Source organism: Choloepus didactylus, chromosome 9 (assembly GCF_015220235.1).
Source record: "Choloepus didactylus isolate mChoDid1 chromosome 9, mChoDid1.pri, whole genome shotgun sequence".
NCBI lineage: Eukaryota > Metazoa > Chordata > Mammalia > Pilosa > Megalonychidae > Choloepus > Choloepus didactylus.
In genome coordinates, this window is record NC_051315.1 from 6353389 (window position 1) to 6377034 (window position 23646).

Genomic DNA, 23646 nt, shown 5'->3' on the forward strand with positions numbered 1-23646 from the left:
ATACTAATTTGCTTTTGATTAAAATTCTGTCCTCTCAGTTTGGCAAAACCAGGTTTATTATGCTGATCAGAAGCTCTGGTTAGTGGTTGATGTGGCAAAAATTGTTGGAATTGATAATTGGACCTGACCCTGGTTCTTCTACCTGACGAATAGTACTGGCACAGTACTTCTACTGGATGAATGCCATATGTAAACGGCATATGGATATGCAGCCAAAGTTAAGAGATCACAAGCAGAAGATATTAATATTAATATTAAGCCATTTACTTTATTAATGAAAAGCCATTGGTTTTCATACGGTTGAAAGATTTGTAGGAAGAAGTACTTTTATCTTACAACTCAGTATGCACACAACAGAAACACAAGTTTCACAAAACTGTTTTGCCTTTAAAATGTGCAATTAAGTCTTGTGTATTCTTTTTTTTTATTATTATTATTAAAATAATGCTGGTGTTGATCCACTTCGATTTCAAGAAACTAGTCGGATGTGACTTCTGGCTTAAGGAAAAAACATCACTTTAGACCATTTAGGTACTTTGGGTCAATGGGTTTTTTTGATGCCAGGCCTCAATTCTTCCTTCCTGAATCTCGGTTTAATGCACTTTTTATTAAATTGTGTGAAAGATTTAGTAAATTCATTTTGAATTGCATTTGTGGAATTAGTTGCATTTTAGCAAGGCTATTTTCCTATGAAAAGTATATATTTTTCTGGGTTTCTTTAGTTGGAGATTTGCTTCCATGGCAAAATTTTCCAAATGGTACAGTCAGAAATGTTTGGTTGGGGAAAAGGTTATGTTGGACATTGAGCTGACCATAATGTGAATGAAACGACGCATTTTATTTATTTCCTCAGGCGTGTCTCTTCCCTTCCCACATCTTGAATATAAGCATCCTAAGGCCAAGTTTTTTGTTGTTCTGTGTTCCCTATTGCCTGTCACAGTGCCTGGCACACAAATATGGTAGATTTTCAGTATGATGGATTCTCACCTTACCCTCTTTTTGAGATCTTCTGTATTGATAAGCTGTCTCTTGAGAGCAGAAATACCCTTTTTTGTGTCTTCAGTGCCTAGCAAGTAGCAGATGCTCACTGATTAGTTCTTGGAATGAATTGTCTTTCTCATTCTGTTTCCCAAGGTCCCAGGAGTTTTTCACCTATTTTGACAGTTCCTAAGTGTGTATTCATGGGTAGTAACTAGTAACTGCCTCAGTGCTTTGGTGGTGGCTTTTATTGTCCTACATTAATCTTTCCTTATATTTTCCAATTTAAGTCTTTACTTCCTAGTGAATCCTTTCATGTTCATTCTACTGTTTTTATTACTTTAGAGGTTTAGGTTCTGTAAAATGAGTTACTGTTTAGCGCAGTTCTAAAATGTGAAATTTTATGACTTCTCTGAGAAGTTATTTTTCTATCCACTCTTTTATCTTCAACTGTAATTAATTTCACATGATTAAGAATTATAAAAGAAGTTTTTGTGTTTTTGTGTTGTTTTTTTTTTTTTTTTGTGAGCAAGTTGGGCAAGCAGAATTATATAAATTAACAGTTTTCTCCTACTGGTATGGGTTTGTGCACATAAGCTGGAGAAATAAGGCTGGGTATTCCAGTTTGTCAAACAGAGTAGTTACTAGATTGGTTAAAGGAATAATATATTTTGTAGTATATTTGAACAAAAGGGATCTTTGAGATTATCTGCACTAACCGCATGACAGGTTGAGAAAACATGCAGACACATTGAGTGGCTTGCCTGATGTTGGGGAGTAGTTGGAACCTTTAAGGCTGAGGGCATGTTGCAAACTTTGGTGTACTCAGGAATCTTGGTATTTGCTAAAAATAGAGATGGAAAATAGGCACCACAAAATTTGTATCGTACTCTTGACGAACTTAGAAGTGATATTCTCTAAATCAGAAAGAAATGCTGTACCTGATGCAATGTGTTGTGCAAAGGAGACCCTTGACAAAATTGTGCTGACTGCTTGAAAAAAGTTTTTGTGTAAGAGAAAGGCATGATCTAGTCATGTTTCAGGTGGGCTTTTGTCCTTAGCACTTTGGGTCCATTGATAGTATGTCTTGAATAAACATAGGCAAATTACTTATCTTCTCTGTTTCTCAGTTTCTCTCTCTTGCCGCCTTCCTCCTCAGACCCTGCATTTCCCTCCCACACTTTCCACCCCAGAAATGAGATGAACGTGCTTTGTGGGCAAACCTGAATTCTAGCTTAAATGGTGGTGGTCTCTTAGTGTATCTCAAGTGAGTATTACAGCCAGTAGAAATCACACAGTTGTTTCTGTGAAGGATAAAACTAGTCTTTCTTCTTTTTTGGGGGTGGGGGGTGGGGCTAGACTTTAATTATTATTATGGGTGATGGGGGCTAGACTATCTGTTTCAAAGAGAGAAAAAGTTCATTGCTAGGTGCAAAGCAGGAGAACAGATGGCCTATCGGCCTAAAAATTTTAGACTTTTTTTTTAGAGCAGTTGTATGTTTACAGAAAAATTACGCAGAAAGTACTCTCTTCCCCTCCCTATGGTTTTCCCTATTAATATTTTGCATTAGTGTGTGGTATGTTTGTTATAATTGATGAACTAGTATTACTGTAATTATGTTATTGGCTATAGTTCATAGTTTATATTAGGATTCACTCTTTGTGTTGTACTGTTCTGTTTTGTTTTTTTTTTTAAGTTTTCATTGTGGCAACATATACAACACAGCATTTCCCATTTTAGCCACTTTCAAGTATACAGTTAAGTGCTGTTAATTATATTCATTGGTGTGCCTCCATCACCACCATCATTGCTGAAACTTTTCCATCAACACAGCCAGAATCTCTGTACCCATTAAGCATTAATGCTCCGATTTCCCACCCTGACCCCTGTCTCTGGTAACCTGTAATCTACTTTCTGTCTACATGACTTTGCATATTGTATTTATTTCAAATAAGTGACATTGTTCTTTTGTGTCTGGCTTGTTTCACGCCATATGATGTCTTCCTGGTTCATCCGTGTTGTAGCATGCATCTAAAACTTCATTCCTTTTTGAGGCTGGATAATATTTAAGCCCCTTTTGATGTGTAAAAAATCTTTATTCTCATTTGATATCAATATATTGGAACTTAGACTATGAGGATAGTTTTTTCTTAGTAAAATTTGGTGATTGTAAATGAAAAATGCTAATTAAAAGTATGTTCTACAAAACTGCATCCTTTTAGAAGAATTGGCTTAGACATCTGAATTGAAGCCATTCATGGGAATCTAGATGCTGAAACTTAGCTGTATTCATTGGATAGCTGGGTAAACTTTTGGTTCCTTCACCAACCTCATTGAGTCAAATGCTTGGTTCTTTCAGTATATTCTAATTTAATTCACACACAATCCAAGAGAGAGGCTGAATGTTCCTTATTACAAATTACCATTTGTCAGGATCTTCATGGATTGCTCCATAATGATTGAAATAATACATGTTATATGCTTATTTTTATTGCACTATTTATTTTTGGTGCCAGGAGTCAAGATTTCTTCTCTTCATCTTCTTCTCCCTCTCCCTCCTCCTCCTCATTATTATTGTTAGTAGTAGTAGTAGTAGTATTTTTAATGGAATGGTTTTCAGGAGAGACTAAACTGAAAAGAATGAATGAAGTAGTACTAATATTTCCATTCAGAGAAAATCATAAATTTTTTTCAGGCCCTTTATTTAGTGTTTTGTGAGCTGATGTAACAATACAGAAGAATAATGGGGAGTGTAACTTTCCTGCCTTTCAAACAAAAATAATTTTGGAAATTCTTCTAACTTATATGAACCTTTCTCTATTTTTAATGGTCTGATTTTAAAAATATGCTTTTAAAGTTTTAAAAAATCATGCACATTTGTATTATTGGAATGCAAGTTTAATTGTTTAAAGTTTAATTGTGGAAACTGAAAGCTCTTAATATTTTTCTGTTCGAATGTTAGCTTAATGATTCCTTCATAAATATGCAAATACATGTGCCAAAAAATGTGGGTGTTTTTTTTTTGTGGTGGTTACTTTGAGCCTAAAATTAGGTACAGGACTTTTTGCATTCGTTATAGATATGAAATAGTGTAGTTTTCCCTTTCTATACTATTTCTAGGAAATATACAAGGACAAAAGTAAAGTTTAAAAAAATTCTTTAGTCAATTTTTAATAAAATAGGGTCGTAGGATAAATTTTAAAATTATTCATTTTGCTATCAAACATCTAAATGAAAACACCATTTAAAAATGTGAAGTGTTGGCAGTAATTTTGTTTTCCTTTTCTTTCCTTCAAACATACAACCCAAGCTGTTATAAATTGTGGTTTTCCTTCTGACAGGCAGAATTTTACAATACATGCTTAACAGTGCTTACTCTGTTGTTTAAAAATACGTAACTTATCTCTGACATTAATTATTCATTTCCTAAGTGGGTTGATTGAAAGATAAAATGAGACATATTAGAAAAGGGAAGAGAAGGAAAACAAATGTTCATTTAAAAATAGTTTTAAACAGTCTTGCATTGCTATTTGCAGTAAAAGTACTTTTTCCCACCTCAGTGTCCTAGAAAGAAAACTTCACCATGGCTACGGAAATTGGTTCTCCTCCTCGGTTTTTCCATATGCCAAGGTTCCAACACCAGGCACCTCGACAACTGTTTTATAAGCGACCTGATTTTGCACAACAGCAAGCTATGCAGCAGCTTACCTTTGATGGAAAACGAATGAGAAAAGCTGTAAACCGAAAAACCATAGACTATAATCCATCTGTAATTAAGTATCTGGAGGTAAGTCAAATTTATGTGCTTCCGAAGACCAAACTTTGGTTTATGAAGAAGAATATCTTCACAGAGTAGCATGATAAGTATACCTGTGTTGCTTGGGATGAAGGGGAATTTCAAATGAGAGTATTTAAGGAAGGCCTCAAATCATCAGTACTTTTTTCTTTCTTTCTGTGAATAAGTCATCTTCTCAAAATTATTAGACTCCTGTTTAGAGATAGGCTATTTTTTTTTTTAAAATTCAGTTTTATTGAGATATATTCACATACCATACAGTCATCCATGGTGTACAATCAGCTGTTCATAGTACCATCATATAGTTGTATGTTCATTGCGCCAATTTTTGAACATTTTCTTTACACCAAAAGAATAAGAATAAAAAATAGAAGTAAAAAAGAGCACCCAAATCATCCCCCCATCCCATCCTATTTTTCATTTAGTTTTTATCCCCATTTTTCTACTCTTCCATCCATACACTGGATAAAGGGAGCATGAGCTATGAGGTTTTCACAGTCACACTGTCACCGCATGTAAGCTACATAGCTATACAATCGTCTTCCAGAATCAAGGCTACTGGGTTGCAGTTTGATAGATTCAGGTGTTTACTTCTGGCTACTCCAACACACTGAAACCTAAAAAGTGATATCTATATGGTGCTTAAGATTGCCCTCCGAGTGACCTCTTGACTCCATTTGAAATCTCTCAGCCACTGAAACTTTATTTTGTTTTATTTTGTTTCCCTCTTTTGGTCAAGAAAATGTTCTCAATCCCACGATGCTGGATCCAGGCTCATCCCCAGAAGTCATCCTGCATTGCCAGGGAGATTTATATCCCTGGGAGTCAGGTGCCACGTTAGGGGGGAGGGCGGTGAATTCACGTGCCCAGTTGGCTTAGCTAGAGAGATAGGGCCACATCTGAGCAACAAAGAGATACTCTGGGAAAGACTCTCAGGCACAATTTATAAGGAGGCTTAGCCTCCCCTTTGCAGTAAGAAGAAGCCTCATAAGGGTAAGCCCCAAGATCGAGGGCTCAGCATTCCAAATTGTCAGTCCTCAATTTTTGTGAGAATATCAGTAATAACCTAAGAGGGTACATCCAGCATTTCCACATTTCCCCCCAACTTCTCAGGGGGGGCCTGCATAATGTATTTTTATTATCTGCCCAAATTACTTGGGATGTATCACTATTTCACACTAACCTGTACAAACCTACTAGATCTCACTTCCTATTCAAAGTTCCATGTAAGTATGATGTTTGAATAAACTGACCCTACAAGTTAAATTTTTTAGTGTGCTGTAGAAGATACATATCCCGCACCACAGAAACATTTCTTCCCTTGGTTTCACACGGAAGTTGAATTTTTAAAACACAGTCAGTATCGTTCTTTACCCTTTGGCCTGATTTGCCTTAGTCCTAACCTGATCTGCTTCATTCATATTCTAATTGAAGTCTGGACTCCTTCAGCTTTTTTCACAATTGCTATGAGGTAATACTGACATTCATATCTGCTGAGCTCTAGCTCTGAGTTTCAGGTGTCACACAGATACCCAGAGTTCCAGAGACCAACCAGGTTATTACTCAAAGGAATCAGCATCTCAGAATTTGGAGATACAGGCTCGTTTTAAAGGTTCACAACAAATTTCAAAATAGGATACTTTAATCCCTAGACCACCCTTAAAATAGTTGTTAAACCCATAATGTAAATGAAATAATAAGAGACTGCTATCAGAGGAATATTTTTATGAGAAACCACATTTAGAATTGCAGCTTTGGGTGCCAGAGACACTGACACCAGGAACATTCATTCTCCCACCTCCAAGCCCCTGGTGATAAGTAGCTCCTGTAGTCAGGAGAAAGGGCTTTACTTAACTTGGCTACAGTCCTACAGTGTGAAAGCAACTCTGAGATGATAAATAAAGGCAGGCAGGGTAAGGGATCTGTCTAAACTCCTGTTGGGTCTTTTATATATCGTGGACACTTCTCCCTTTTGACTTCTTTGTTTACTTGTCTTAAAGTAGGAATTAGCCTCTGTGACTGGCTTTTCATCACTAACCTCTGTTACCTTCATCAGGTTTTAGTCTGCTCTGGCCTTCTGTGAAACTTTTACTGCTTTTCATAACCTTTGACTTGTGGTTAAAGACCTGTTAGCATACTGGGCATAATTAGTACATTTCAGGCACACAGAGGAGAAGAAGAGTCATTCAGCAGTAAAAGCAGGTTTAAGCTTTTCTGGGTATTTTATTTGGGAAACTAGACTAATATTATAGGGTTTATGAGGAATTCAGAAAACCAAGGACAAGATAATGAAGAATTGTGTTGTGCTGAAGATTTTGGAGGAATTGGGGATGGTCTATCCTCTACCCTATTTACTTTCATTATATGACTTTGAGGTATTTAATGAACGTTGAATTCTGTTTTCTCCCCATTAATACAGCTTACATTTTTGTTAATTAATTAATTTAAAATTGAATATAATTAGACCTTATGTTAATTAATTAATCACTTTATTTGCTTATTTTTTTAACAGAATAGAATATGGCAAAGAGACCAGAGAGATATGCGGGCGATTCAGCCTGATGCAGGTTATTATAATGATGTAAGTATAAAGTGTGTCAATCCAGCTTAATGAAAACCTCTTTCTTCAACATTTAAACCTAAAATTATGTGAACTTAAATTTAAGTATGGACTTTTCTTTTTATTTTTTATGATTAAAATAGTACATTCTCAAAGGGGATAATATAAACACATCTGGGTTGTGTTTTATCTCAATTTAAATTTTCCCCTTAAGCTGATGTTGGATGAACTTTGATTTAAGGCTTAAATCAGTGTCAAACAAAGGTTGAACTTCAAAATCTGAGATATAGGAAAGCTAATTTTACTTTTGGCTTATCGTTAACATGTAAATTGTGTTGACTTTGAAAGGTAATCAGTACTTGATTTTGCTTTTTGTTTAGTAATAATGATTATTTAATTTTCCTGTGATTCAGTTTTCTTCATTTAATTAATATGGACTATTTATAATCTATTATGATAGTGTTTTGAAAGTCCTTTATGGTCCTAAATATGTTTTTAAATGTTTAAGTAATTTATCTTGCTATGTCACTGTTTTTTTTTTTTATTTTTTATTCATTTTATTGAGATATAGTCACATACCATGCAGTCATACAAAACAAAGCGTACATTCAATTGTTCACAGTACCATTACATAGTTGTGCATTCATCACCAAAATCAATCCCTGACACCTTCATTACCACACACACAAAAATAACAAGAATAAAAATTAAAGTGAAAAAGAGCAATTAAAGTAAAAATGAACACTGGGTGCATTTGTTTGTCTGTATTCCTTCCCCCATTTTTCTACTCATCCATCCATAAACTAGACAAAGGGGGTTGTCCGTATGACTTTCCCAATCACATTGTCACCCCTCATAAGCTACATTTTTATACAATCATCTTCAAGATTCATGGGTTCTGGGTTGTAGTTTGATAGTTTCAGGCATTTACTACCAGCTATTCCAATTCATTAGAACCTAAGAAGGGTTGTCTATATATTGTGCATAAGAGTGCCCACCAGAGTGACCTCTCGGCTCCTTTTGGAATCTCTCAGCCACTGAAACTTCTTTCATTTCCTTTTATATCACCCTTATGTTCAAGAAGATGTTCTCCATCCCATGATGCTGGGTCTACATTCCTCCCTGGGAGTCATATTCCACATTGCCAGGGAGTTTCACTCCCCTGGGTGTCTGATCCCACGTAGTGGGGAGGGCAGTGATTTCACCTGCCAAGTTGGCTTAGCTAGTGTCACTGGTTTTTTGCTCTGTGTTAAATTGGAAGCTCCATAAACTCGATTTTTTTTTTTTTTTGGTAGTTGGTCCCACCTATAGGAATGTTGAATAATCCTATGAATGCCGTAACAACAAAATTTGTTCGAACATCAACAAATAAAGTGAAGTGCCCGGTATTTGTTGTTAGGGTAAGTATTCTCTTGGATATTTTTTTAAAGTAATGTTTATCCTGAGTTAGTCTACAAATGTATTTGACAGGCAGAGAAAATTAATCATTTAAAATGCATATCTGGGATCAAAAATTAGTATTACTAATAGCTTTATTGCGGAATTCCTAGTCATTTATCCACATTATGCACATTTTATCAGAGATTAATTTGGGATTGTTTTTCTTCAGGTTGCAATTTCCACAGAATTCTGAGTTGGCCACAGATGCATATTTCAATAGGTCTCGGACTTGCCCTTGAATAGGAATGCTTTTGTTACCTGGTTGTCATTCTGTGGTCTCAACTGTTGAGAAAGAAGCATGTTATATGTATGGGTGAATGAAAAGCTGCCAGGTGGTACTCTGGTTGACATAATTGTCAGCTCCAGTAAGGCATATAGTGGGTCCTCAATCCAAGTTTCATTGAAATTTTTCAAATTTATTTTTCAAATGAATAGGACATTCACTAGTTCAAAATTTTAAAAATTTAAAAGGTCTTCCCATCCTTGTCTTCTGGGCATCCAGTTATCTCCCCATAGATATCAGTGTGATCATTTTCTGTGTGCTAACTAAGAATGCATACTTGGTTAGCAGTAACTTTTTTTTTTTTTTTTAAATCTTCATTTTATTGAGATATATTCACATACCATGCAGTCATACAAAACAAATTGTACATTCGATTGTTCACAGTACCATTACATAGTTGTACATTCATCACCTATATCAATCCCTGACACCTTCATTAGCACACACACACAAATATCAAGAATAATAATTAAAATGAAAACAATTAAAGTAAAAAAGAACACTGGGTACCTTTGTCTGTTTGTTTGTTTCCTTCCCTTATTTTTCTACTCATCCATCCATAAACTAGACAAAGTGGAGTGTGGTCCTTATGGCTTTCCCAATCCCATTGTCACCCCTCATAAGCTACATTTTTATACAACTGTCTTCGAGATTCATGGGTTCTGGGTTGTAGTTTGATAGTTTCAGGTATCCACCACCAGCTACCCCAATTCTTTAGAACCTAAAAAGGGTTGTCTAAATTGTGCGTAAGAGTGCCCACCAGAGTGACCTCTCGGCTCCTTTTGGAATCTCTCTGCCACTGAAGCTTATTTCATTTCCTTTCACATCCCCCTTTTGGTCAAGAAGATGTTCTCCGTCCCATGATGCCGGGTCTGCATTCCTCCCTGGGAGTCATATTCCACATTGCCAGGGAGATTCACTCCCCTGGGTGTCTGATCCCACGTCGGGGGGAGGGCAGTGATTTCACCTTTCAAGTTGGCTTAGGTAGAGAGAGAGGGCCACATCTGAGCAACAAAGAGGCATTCGGGAGGAGGCTCTTAGGCACAAATATAGGGAGGCCTAGCCTCTCCTTTACAGCAACCGTCTTCCCGAGGGTAAAACCTATGGTAGAGGGCTCAATCCATCAAACCACCAGTCCCCTATGTCTGTGGTCATGTTAGCAACCATTGAGGTGGGGTAGGCCAATACCCCTGCATTCTCCACAGGCTCCTCAAGGGGGCTCTACATATTGTTTTTCCCTTTTTTTTTTTCAACTTTTTTTTCTTTTTTAAATCAACTGCATGAAAAAAAAAATATATACAATAAAAGAACATTTCAAAGAGACCATAACAAGGGAGTAAGAAAAAGACCACTAACCTAAGATAACTGCTTTACTTCCAACCTGTTCCTACTTTACCCCAAGAAAGTTACCTAATATAACAACATTTCTGTGAACTTGTTCCTACTATATCCATCAGAAATTAACAGACCATAGTCATTCCTGGGCATCCCCAGAACGTTAAATAGCTTATCTGTTCTTCTTGGATTATTGTTCCCCCTTCCTTAATTGCTCTCTATCGCTAGTTCCCCTACAATCTACATTATAAACCATTTGTTTTACATTTTTCAAAGTTCACATTAGTGGTAGCATATAATATTTCTCTTTTAATGCCTGGCTTATTTCGCTCAGCATTATGTCTTCAAGGTTCATCCATGTTGCCATATGTTTCACGAGGTCGTTCCTTCTTACTGCTGTGTAGTATTCCATCGTGTGTATATACCACATTTTATTTATCCACTCATCTGTTGAAGGACATTTGGGTTGTTTCCATCTCTTGGCAATTGTGAATAATGCTGCTATGAACATTGGCGTGCAGATATCTGTTCATGTCACTGCTTTCCGACCTTCCGGGTATATTCCGAGAAGTGCAATCGCTGGATCGAATGGTAACTCTATATCTAGTTTTCTAAGGAACTGCCAGACTGAATTCCAGAGTGGCTGAACCATTATACAGTCCCACCAACAATGAATAAGAGTTCCAATTTCTCCACATCCTCTCCAGCATTTGTAGTTTCCTGTTTGTTTAATGGCAGCCACTCTAATCGGTGTTAGATGGTATCTCATTGTGGTCTTAATTTGCATCTCTCTAATAGCTAGTGAAGGTGAACATTTTTTCATGTGTTTCTTGGCCATTTGTAATTCCTCTTCAGAGAACTGTCTTTTAGTATCTTTTGCCCATTTTATAATTGCGCTGTCTGTACTATTGTCATTGAGTTGTAGGATTTCTTTATATATGCAGGATATCAGTCTTTTGTCAGATACATGGTTTCCAAAAATTTTTTCCCATTGAGTTGGCTGCCTCTTTACCTTTTTGAGAAATTCCTTTGAGGTGCAGAAACTTCTAAGCTTGAGGAGTTCCCATTTATCTATTTTTTCTTTTGTTGCTTGTGCTTTGGGTGTGAAGTCTAGGAAGTGGCTGCCTAATACAAGGTCTTGAAGATGTTTTCCTACATTATCTTCTAGGAGTTTTATGGTACTTTCTTTTATATTGAGATCTTTGGTCCATTTTGAGTTAATTTTTGTGTAGGCTGTGAGGTAGGGGTCGTCTTTCATTCTTTTGGATATGGATATCCACCTCTCCCAGCCCCATTTGTTGAAAAGACCATTATGACTCAGTTCAGTGACTTTGGGGGCCTTATCAAAGATCAGTCGGCCATAGATCTGAGGGTCTATCTCTGAATTCTCAATTCGATTCCATTGATCTATATGTCTATCTTTGTGCCAGTACCATGCTGTTTTGACAACTGTGGCTTTATAATAAGCTTCAAAGTCAGGGAGTGTAAGTCCTCCCACTTCGTTTTTGGTTAGCAGTAACTTAAGTTCAGAAGAGTTAAAGTTAAGAAATGAAGACTTCCAGTCTTCTTTCTCCAGTTTAGTTTCTGTACTTTTTACTGGGCTGAAATCCATAGCAGATAATAGAATCTAGGAAATAGGAGGCTTTTACTCATAATAATCAAAGTGATGATTTGTAGGTAAGCAATAAAAAGCCGTATTGGCACATATATTTGTGTAATTTGCCAAGTAGACCTCATTTTAAATATCTCATCCTGCTGTTGTGATGGTATTTTTCAACTGGGTGTCATAGTGTTTTGTTTGGAAAATAGTATTGTTATATTGATATTTTGTGTATTTACATCTTTGAAGGAAAATGAATGTTTTGAGTTTTCTAACTGACCAGGACATGTGACAGATTTCCTTTCCTATGCAAAGTATGGCATTAAATATTCATTACTTAATGAACTCATTACTGTTTTCTTAGAATAGATCAGTATAAGATTTTGCCACTGCTTGATACTATGAATGGATGGAAGTTTAAAACAATTAAATAGATTTATAAACATATATGAATACATATTTTTAGTTGACAGGAAAAGTTTGGTAGCCCTGATATCCTTAAATTCGTACTTAGTATTATATTGCTTTTTCGTAAAATTCTGATAACTTTTTGCCCATTGTGGTCTACTAGGAATTGTGAGAAACTGATGACTGACCATCTTATTTATGTTAGTCTACCTTGTATTCTAGGAAAACAAGGTCTTTGTGTACTTAGTTTTGAAATGCTCTTAAGAATGCTTAGGTGTATATAATTTAACTGTTCATAATGCCCTGCTTATTCTTAATCTGGTCAATGAGCTAAAGTGCTAGAACTTTTCCTGTACCATGTTAATATAAGTTCTTTTCTGACAAAGTACTTGCTTATAAGTCTGAGCTACAGTTTAGCAAAAACCAGTTAATGTCGATTACTGGATATTTTAGAAGTAAAGACCTTCCAAATGTTTTAAAAATTAGTTATGTTTGAGAATTTGTCATCTCGTTCAAGCTGTTCTTTTGTCTCCTGTAGTGGACTCCAGAAGGAAGACGGTTGGTTACTGGAGCATCTAGTGGAGAGTTCACCTTGTGGAATGGACTCACTTTCAATTTTGAAACAATATTACAGGTAACGTCTTCAGATGGTAGCTTCATCCTGTGGCTCTATCAAGAACCTGAGATATATTCCCTTTACTAGCATTGTTAAACTTCTAATTGGACAAATCATTGCTGAGTTCAATTATGCTCATGTAAGTCTTTGGTCATATATCCTTTGAAGCTGAACCTTAAACAAATAATTTATTGTTTTCACAGGCACACGATAGCCCAGTGAGGGCCATGACTTGGTCACATAATGACATGTGGATGTTGACAGCAGACCATGGAGGATATGTGAAATATTGGCAGTCGAACATGAACAACGTCAAGATGTTCCAGGCACATAAGGAGGCGATTAGAGAGGCCAGGTTTATACACAATATACCATTTTCTGTAGTCCCTATTGTCATGGTTAAACTATTTTCTAAGTGTATTCTGGGTGCAGAGATGCATGGGAATCTGGGAAACTTTCTGCACCCTATAAACACAATATTTTTCTTTGTTTTCACACATTCACCATTTTGCTGGCACCTTTCTGAAGTAGTGTTGTTGGGTATCAGCCTTTGCAATATGTTAGAGATGTATTGTCTGCCGCATTTTGCACTGGTTATCTCTTCATTTATGGTTAATAATGTGTATACTTTATTCTTTTTATCACTACTGTGTAAGACAAGAATATTTCATTCCAAATAAAGAATTCAGTCTTTAATTATATAACTGAATAAAATCTAAAGCCTACAGAAAACACCTCAAAGTTCACACAAAAGACAAGAAAAAAAGCTTAACTGAAGAACTGGTTGGCTTCGTTGTGCCACGACTTCCAAAGGAAAGTATAGTAGAACTATAAACCCTCACAGATAACTCCCTGGATGTGGCAAATATTAATGGATTAATGAATGGGTTCTTCAAACATTGATGCTGTAAGACCATTGTCAAGAAGACTCTAGAACTTCTGATTCACTGTTGATGACATCAGTTATGCAAATGTATAATAAGGAGAGTTTAAAATATTTCAGTGAGTTGTATATCTTTACATACTAGTGAGGTATGTGTAGTAAAATTGAAAAAAAATTTCCTGAAGAGTTGGCTGCAGCCTCAGAATAAAGCTAAGCGGCATTCTTGAAGGTGTGGTGCTGCCCATGTGTGGGAGGAGGTTGACCAAGTCTTTACAGAAACATCACCCACCACAGTCACTTTTTTCCACTTTCAGAATCTTAGCAAAAAATGTTGGATGAACATGCTGTGTTTTGTGGCCTTTGCTCTAGTGTCATGCCCATACATTGAATTCCCACATTTGGTCTTGTCTTAGTCATAATATTGAAAAGTTTGAGGTAGTTCTTCGAGTTAGCTGGGAAACTTGATGGTCCTGCACTATAGAGAGGAGAAAATGGCTCCCTCCCTTGCAGCAGATGCTTTGGCTTTAAACACAAGTCTGAACATCACTGTCTTAGAGTTTTCCTCAAAAGGAGCAAATTCATGGATAGCTTACCAGGAAGAAGGTGTGAATGTTTCCACAGACTTTAAATCAATGAGAAACATCGTACATAGGGATGGTTAGCACCCAGTCCTTCAGCCTGCCTTACCTTTTTATAAAGTGAGGCAGAAGGTGATGCTGATTTTTTTGAGTAGTATTCCTATGTAATTGAAAAGACTGTTTACAGGAATATTGCAAAAACTGAATTCATTTAGTTTGAACACTAAAATCAGGTCCATGTGTTTTGCTGCCCTTGCAGGAAATAACTCTACTGGGGGAATGTGGATAGTATTAGTCCTGGGACACATTGGCAAAGTCTGAATTGTGAGGATTGAAAACTAAGAAACGACGACTGTTGAATTCTTCTTTTGATGAGATGCGTTATGTTAGCTGACACCCTTCTCTTTTAAGGGCTTCTTCACGGTTGGATACCTCCCCCTCCTGTTTATAACGCAGCCCAGTGTTTTATTTTTCCCTGAGAAGCACAGATAATCTGTTAAATGCTGACTTCTTTCCCCTGCTGTGTGTCTTCATGTAACAGTTTCTCACCCACGGATAATAAATTTGCTACATGCTCTGATGACGGCACTGTTAGAATCTGGGACTTTCTTCGTTGCCATGAGGAAAGAATTCTCCGAGGTACGTGTACTAACAGTACTGGCTGGAATATTAAAATAGGGAAGGCATTTGTGGTTCAGTCGTCCTAGTACCACAGTGCTATCTTATTATCTCCATTCAATTTTTTTACATAAACACTGACTCAGGCCCTTTAAAGAAACCCAAACCTCTCTGTGGTCCACAGTTATTATCTGGATTTTTACTACTAATATTGTCTTTGAATACTTTTAGCTATAAAATAAATATGTGCTTATCCCACCTTCCACCCCCATTACCTGCTTATCTGTATGCATCTTTTAGGGCTGTACCCACGATACCTTTCCCTAGCATATTGACACAATAATCTTGTTTAGATAACTCACCTTCTCCTGGCAGTCCTTTTGCAATATGAGTAAACTGACAAAATAGAAATGTCAGAAACCACATTTCTTTATATTGCTGTTTTTCAGTGTTCCACATTTGTAATACATGGCCTGCTTGCTACTAAATTTGGGAGGAATTGCTCCTGTACTGGTATTAATTTCACAGTTATAAATTAACCTCTATGAATTATTCCGTTCTACTCAAGAAATTCATATTTTTACTTGAATCAGTTTAGTTTTAGACTTCATAAAGTGGAGATGTTGAAATAGGAATTCAGTGGTGTTAGAATTAGGGAATTAACTAGGTGTTTTACATTTGCAGTACAAACATGAAACAGAAACATTACATTTCTAACTAAATCCCATTCACTTAATACTAATTTGGAAGGCAGTTTTCTTCTTAATTTGAACCTGTACTGATTTAACAAATAATATTCTGCTCCATACTCTTGATTCTAAACATAAAATATTCTACAAAAATAAAATCTTCCTCTGACAAATAAATATGGATGCAAGAGTGGGTCTGCAGATACTGGGTTTCAAGAAATTGTTATTCAGAAATCTCTCTTTCTGTTCAAGTATCAGCAGAGTTGTCTTTGTTGAATTGTGTCTTACAGTTTTTCACAGCTTTATTTGCAGCATATAATGTCAGTGCTTCCTACATAAGGAGAGGAAGGCTCTTGAGTTATTTCACCCATATTTCAAGCCAGTGTGTTTGACCACAGTTGCTTAAAGATTGCTGGCTTTGCACAGTTTTTGTGGGTTTCACTTTTAGTCCCATTGCTGTAGGACTATAGCTGGCACAGGCTACCTCTCCTGTCATGCCAAGGCTGTGGGGGATGAGTTGTACGGTTCTGGGACTTGGAGGAGTCTGTGACGTCATTTGGTCTGAGTCATTTACTGGTGAGCATGATGCCTCAGAGACTGAAGTGACACGTTCAAGCTGTAGAGTAGATTCAGAGCTAGGACTGTACTCTTAGCCCAGTGCCACGCTAATCTTAACATCTTTTCTTCTCTATTAGTAGAAGTTGTCACTGTTAAACAGAAGTAAGATAAACAACTTTCTCTAGGCTTTAAGAATCCTTAAAAATATAGAGGAAAAAATGATTTGTTAGAGGTAATTCTAAGATATCAAAACACTTTACTTTTACAGTGGACTTTAATAACTGCAGTCTGGTATGAAACCACTATGCATCTTGGATTTAAGGAAAAAACCTATTTGATAACATTTTTCAGTGCCAAGTTCCAATTGAATTTTGATACTCAAACTGTAAATAATGCTTCAAGACTTCTGTGAAATTTCAAGTGCACTTGAGTTATTAACTAGCAGTTAAACATTTATAGATTTGAATCTAGGTAAAATTGGATAATGTTAAGTGGATGCTGAGTTATTACCTATTCCTCCTGTAGCTTTGAAAACACACCAATATCATGTCTATATTAATTCAATGAGAGCTGAGTTTTATTTTTTACATGGGTTTTTTTAATTGAAAATTCTTGCTATAAAAATTGCAAAATGTACAAAAGTATAATGAACCTCCAAGTACTGTTAGGATTTGCATTTTACCCTATGTCTTTTGCACCTTTTAAAAAAAATTCTGCTTGTTTAATAGTTATTTTTTCTTAGTACATCAATGAGTATTTGGAACAGATATGAATATATTAAACTCAGTCAATTTTACAACCAGAGCAGTAGTTCCAATAGCAAAGTTTCGTGTAATAGAAAAATATAACTATTTAGTAAGGTTATTAGATCCCAGTTATCCATTTCCTGTCACTCCTCACTTCCCTAAATGTCTGTGAATTTGAGATAACCATAATACAACAAAACCATTCTTGGCTATGATTTCCAGTCTTCCACTTGGTGGGTTAGGGATCAAGGAAGTGGTGGATCTTCAGTCTCAAGAGATGATGTGAAATTCTTCAAATAAAATTTGAAGTGAAATTAATTCATTTAGCTCTATTTACAGAGAGCAACTTAGATCAGAAAGTCAAACAAATCGGAATAGGAGATTCCGCCCTCTAAAATGTCAGTTCCTGTGTATTAAGGGGTGATATTCACACTGCCCACATAAACCTGTAGCATCTGGCAGGTAAGCATGTACCTACTACACTGGTGGCATTGTGCATCAGGCCATCATTTGAGGGATTGAGTATTAAAATCTGAAAGCATTCTTCAATTAGGAGCTTGTGATCATGTAGTCCAGCTCTTTATTCCACATTATTCCTGAAAACCAGTCTTCTACTCACAGACATTTTCAGTGGTACAGTATTCATTACCTCATGTGGATTAGACTGCTGTAATTTTCAGAAAGTTAACGTCCTCATGTCAGAAATCTGTTTCTCTAAAACTTGTTTTGCCTTTGGGAACACCAAACATTACATCGATTTTCTCTTCCACATGGCTGCCTTTTAAGTGTTTGAAGACAGCCATCATGTAATTTCAACCTGGTTGTCCGGCATTAGGTATACAGGGTCCATGCACATGGGAGAAGCCATGATGCCATATTTTTTAATGCAGAGTTTACAGTTGCTTTTCATTGTCCTTTCTGAAGTGGTTTTCTGCTTCTTGGTAAAGTAAGTCACACAAGAGAAAACTGATCAGTGTTTTTAAGGTTTAAAATGGGTACAGAGCAGATTTGCTACCAGTAGGGTTGGGTTGATTGGTTCATAGGTAGAGAAAGAAACATTTATGAAATTGAATATACTGCAGCATTGGGAAGCATCCTGTATATATGTCCATCCATTACAAAAGTATGCACTGTCAGCATGGTTCATACATGTGTCCTTTTTATCTAGCATGAATTAGAGCACTCAGCTTTTGGAATGAAAATAACATTTTAAATGCCAGAAGCACATGAGTTTAAGTGAGCCACTGGGTTATTGATGTCTATGCAGTTGACTCCAGGTGAAATGAACCCATTAAAATCATTTATCCAGTAAATAAGGAACATATACTATATCATGTAAATATAGGTAGAAGAATTTCTTCCCAAGTATGACCCCACCTCTTAGGCTTCTTAAACTGAATAGGGAAGATAACGTGTTTACCCAGACTTTGTAAGTTATTGGATAATAGGGAAGAAGAGACATGTGAGTTTCAGAAGTGTAGTTTTATTGGCCCAGAGTTATGAGGAAATTATTTGCTATTGGCTACTGAGTGAGAAAGGTTAAACATGGAATCAATAAGAATAGTGAAATAACTTCTAGTGAGAGGCATTATACTCCAGAAAGAATCCAGTTTACAAGGATCAGCATGTTTTAATTTTAACTTCTTGAATTTAACGATAATAACTGACACATTCAGCTTACTGTATATCTGGCATGGTCTAAGTGCTTTATTTAATCTTCCCAGTTATTCTTCGAGATAATTACTCTTTATTCTCCATTTCAAAAACGAGTAAAACACTAAACAAAAATTTAACCACTGCACCAAAAAGTTCAAAAATTGTCCGTATGGGTTATGCATTTTGAATGTATGATACATTAAATACCAAACACTTAAACTACAGTCAACAGAACTTAAGAAGTTATACTGAGACTTATTCTGGAGATGTTTTCCGTTTTCAGAAATAGCACCCATGTGGGGGAAATGAACCCCTGAGTACTCACCACCCAGTTTAAGAAAAAATATTATTAGTACCTTTGATAAGTCCCTGTATGCCCTCTCCTCATTGTGTTTGCCTGTGGATTTAATAAAGGAGAGAAACCACTCCAGTTTAGCAGTGCATTTTTGAGCCGTGTGAAGACAAGTCTACAAACTTCTTAGTGTTCCCAAAACTCTGACCCTTCTATTTGGAAATAACTTTACTTTTTAAGGTAAAATTGACAAGCCATGTGGTTTATAGCAATGCACCTAATTTATTTCTACAAAATTTTACAGAACATTGTACAGAATCCTGTCTATTCTTCCAAGGCAAAAAATGGAAACACCCAGCTTCCTTTTAAATAGCCTGTAGCAGAATAATGCCTTCCACTAACATGGCATGTTTTAATATTAAAAGCTCTTCAGGAACATCTCATTTAATCATCCAAACAACCAGGTTGATGCATTTTACATATGAACACCTATTTTCTCTATCAGTAGTTCTTTATTTTAAGGAACAGTTTAAGGCTCTTTTCATTTTGCCGTCCTGGAAAGATTAGGTCATATGGACTCAACGGTAGTTTCTCCTATGTAAATAATTGCCTGTCTATTATGAGAAAGGGAAAAAACATTGTATTTTACTAAGTCCTAAGGCATGTTATTTGAAGAAATTAGTGGAGTAGGGTCCTGAAATACTCATTTTATATACCACATTCATATTTTTATAGGAATTGTTTTTAATTCTTATACTGGACCTTGCTCTTTCCATCTCTTTGCTTATTTAAAATATTGAACATACTGTGGGAAAATTGGTGGAAAATAAATCTGTAGCTTCTTTAAATGATGGCAGAGCCTCATGCTGCTGCTGTCATTTCTTTTTAACTTTATTTTAACGTGTCTGCTGGTGTCATTTTTAGAGTTCTGAATAAGAGTAAAGAACAGTTTCCAAATACTCTTGTATTTGAAGATTCCAGTTTGTTTTAAACATGACAAATCCCTATGATTAATAATTTAGGCAATTTATTTTCAGAAAGAGTCTTTACATCTTTGCATTTGTGAAATGCTCTAAAATTGTCTACTTTTTGCAGGAATTCTCTGTAATGAATTGTGAAAACTTGACCCTGTTTTGTGGTAATATTAAAAATGATGCATTCACCTGCTTCATGAGCTCTTATGTGTTTCAATTTATTTTGAGCAAGGCTTAAATCTCCATTTGTTGATGAATTAGTTAACCTGTTATATTACAGAGCTCCCTAAGAAGGTCTTTGATAGTTTTTAGAGTTAAAATTGTGAGTTTTGGAAAGGGCTGATGAATTTAGATGAATATATAATATACTTGTGACTTTTTTTCTTCAGCTATACATTTGTAGTGGGTGAACCCTTTAATAAAGTATATGATTGAAATATGGTATCCTTAAAAATAAAATTAAGTTATTTGGCAATGGGAATAAAGTACCACAACAAATACTGTTTTCTCATAGTCACCTTTACCTGTTAACTCACTTTTTTGTAATATGCCAGAAACCACTTTAAAGTTTGATTTAGAATCATTTCTCAGGGATTTCTAAGGTGCACCTAAAGTACAATTTCATTTTAACTAAAGAAATAAAAAATAAGAATTTAAATTTAAAAGGTGAAGTAGTTTCTAGGTCAGTTTTCATTTTTTTATAGATTGTTTTATCAAATAGCCCTAGTTTCTTCAAAATGTGCTGTGAAGTCACTCAGAGCCAATGTGCTAAGTAAGCCTCTGTGTTTTTCCCTCTTTGAATGTATTTTAATATGGTTCTTTTGAAGAGAACAGAGTTAATGTTGAGCATTACTTTGTTAGCATGGTTTAAGAAGGTCACCCATGGATTTGTTCATGGGTGATATTTAAACAAAGCATTGGTCCTAGGGAACCCTTGGAAGGCCCAGGAGAGGTGGGGTCTGTGGGGTGCTTGAGCAGAGGTAGGCCAAGCTTCTCTGCTGGGTGTTCTGCTGCCTTATTGTAGGCCTTCTGTCACTCATGCTTCTTCCTTTGTGTACACCCTGAACTGACGAAAGTGGATATCATATATGAGACCCACTTTATGATGTATACCTTGAAAAGTGGCTAAGTTGCTGTTTTCAGGTCCTGTACATGTTTTTCTCCTATTTTTGTTATCTGATTAAAAGTTGAACTTGAAATATCCTCTCTGCTAGCATCACCATCTCCCTTTGCCGTTGAAAGTTTGTGGGAGTCCCCATTCATTTTCCAGGTTGTTTCTCAAAAATGGAAACCTTAAGTATGCTACCACATTAAAAGAGCTAGGAAATACTGAGGGAATGGAGAACCAGTGATTATAAAGTGGGTTCCAGAAACACCTTCCAATATTAATTTTTCATAGATCTCTTTCTGTTTTTTAAAATAGAGAATATTTGCCATTTTAACCAGTTTTAAGTGTACAGTTCAGAGACATTAATTGCATTCACAATGTTGTGCAACCATCACCACTATTTCCACAATTTTTCATCACCTCAAACAGAAACGCTGTACCCAGTAACTTGTCATTTCCCCCTTCCCGCCAACCTGCCTGGTAACCACTGATCTACTTTCTGTCTCTATGAATTTGCCTATTCTAAATATTTAATATGAATTGGAAATCCTACAATATTTGTCCTTTTGTGTCTGATTTGTTTTGCTCAGCATAATGTTTTCAAGGTTCATCCCTGTTGTAGCATGTATCAGAACTTCGTTACTTTAAAAAAAAAATTTAATGTTATTTTTTATTAGAGAAGTTGTAGGTTTGCAGAAAAATCATGCAGAAAATACAGAGTTCCTATATTACCCCCACCTCTATTAATAACACTTTGTGTTAGTGTGGTACTTTGTTACAATTGATGAAAGAATATTACTGTAATTTTACTATTATTATAGTCCATAGGTTACATTAGGATTTGTTCTTTGTGTTGTACAGTCCCATATTTAAAAAATTTTTTATTGTAACATATATACAATCTAAAATTTTCCCTTTTAACCACATTCAAGTATATAATTTATTGGTGTTAATTACATTCACAATGGTTTGCTACCATCACCACCATCCCATTACTAAAATTTTTCCAACACCCCAAACAGAAGCTCTACCAGTTAAGCATTAACTCCCCATTCCCTACTCCTCCCAGCCCCTGGTAACTTGTATTCTAGTTTCTGACTCTGAACTTGCTTATTTTAATTCTTTCCTATCAGTGAGATCATGCAATATATGTCCTTTTGTGTCTGATTAATCTCGCTCAATATGATGTCTTCAAGGTTCATCTGTTATCAAGTATATCAAAACTTCATTCCTTTTTAGGGCTGAATAATATTTTGTCATATGTATATACCATGTTTTGTTTATCCATTCATCAGTTGATGCACACTTGGTTTGCTTCCACCTTTAGCAGTTGAGAATAATGCCACATCAGTGTGCATGTATCTGTTCGAGTCCCTGCCTTCAGTTCTTTCTGGTATATACCTAGAAGTGGGGTTGCTGGGTCATATGGTAATTCGGTGTCTAACTTTTTGAAAAACCTCCAATAGAAAATCTTGTACTCAGGTTTCCAACATCAGTTCTCAGGTGCATTATACTGATTTATTAGAATTTGTGTTAACAACGATCCTGGGCTTAGATGACTAGTGTGAACTGTTAAGTTGTTGTGTGCTCCCCCAGTAAATCGAAATAGTGGTTCCGAACAGTGGAGCGTCACTTGTTGAGAGAAGAGCAGAATCAGCAAAAGTTTGCAAGTTGTGAGGAACAGTGAAGGGAAGAGTTGTGTTCAGTTTTGGATAAAAGAGACAAGAGCAGGTTATGGTCATTTTAAAAGATTTAAAGCATTTTGAATGGAGGTGGGATTGTTCTTATTTTGTATAGATCTAGAATATAGGGGGTGGGGAGGATATAGGACATCTATTTGGATTTAAATAGGGAAATTTTTTCATATAGTTTAAGCTGTTATAAAAGATAAAATAGGCTGTCATCTGAGCTATTGGGTTTCCTTTGGCTGAAATTTTGCCAAGTTTAGCTCACCAACTGGCAGGGAAATTACAGGTGACTTTTACCTTTTTAGGTAGGTGGTTGGATTTGGTCATTTATTAAGCCAAGTTTCATGTTTTAGGGCAGACCCAAAGGCTTGGAAGTCAAGTGTGTGGATACATTCATTAAGAAGGGATGAGGTAGATCAGTCTCTGCTCGACAGTTTTTTTTTTTTTTTTTGAAAGTTTAATCAGATTTTACTTATTACAAAGACCAGGATTCAAACCTGGATCTGACTCTGGAGCTGGAGTACTCAATCACTATCTTTATTTTTTTTATTTTTTATTTTTTTTAAATCTTCATTTTATTGGGATATATTCATATACCATGCAGTCATACAAAACAAATCGTACTTTTGATTGTTCACAGTACCATTACATAGTTGTACATTCATCACCCAAATCAATCCCTGACACCTTCATTAGCACACACACAAGAATAACAAGAATAATAATTAGAGTGAAAAAGAGCAATTGAAGTAAAAAAGAACACTGGGTACCTTTGTCTGTTTGTTTCCTTCCCCTATTTTTCTACTCATCCATCCATAAACTAGACGAAGTGGAGTGTG

At 35.9% G+C, this 23646-nt stretch overlaps 1 protein-coding gene across 1 annotated transcript in view; it reads left to right on the forward strand.

Moving 5' to 3' along the window:
* The first annotated feature begins 4562 nt into the window (after positions 1-4562).
* WDR33 (WD repeat domain 33) overlaps positions 4563-23646 on the forward strand; it is a 63310-nt gene continuing 44226 nt past the window's right edge. Inside the window, 6 exon segments of the mRNA XM_037850096.1 lie at positions 4563-4766; positions 7288-7356; positions 8631-8735; positions 12940-13035; positions 13221-13372; positions 15020-15117. Of these exon segments, the coding sequence (XP_037706024.1) occupies positions 4563-4766; positions 7288-7356; positions 8631-8735; positions 12940-13035; positions 13221-13372; positions 15020-15117 (724 nt within the window).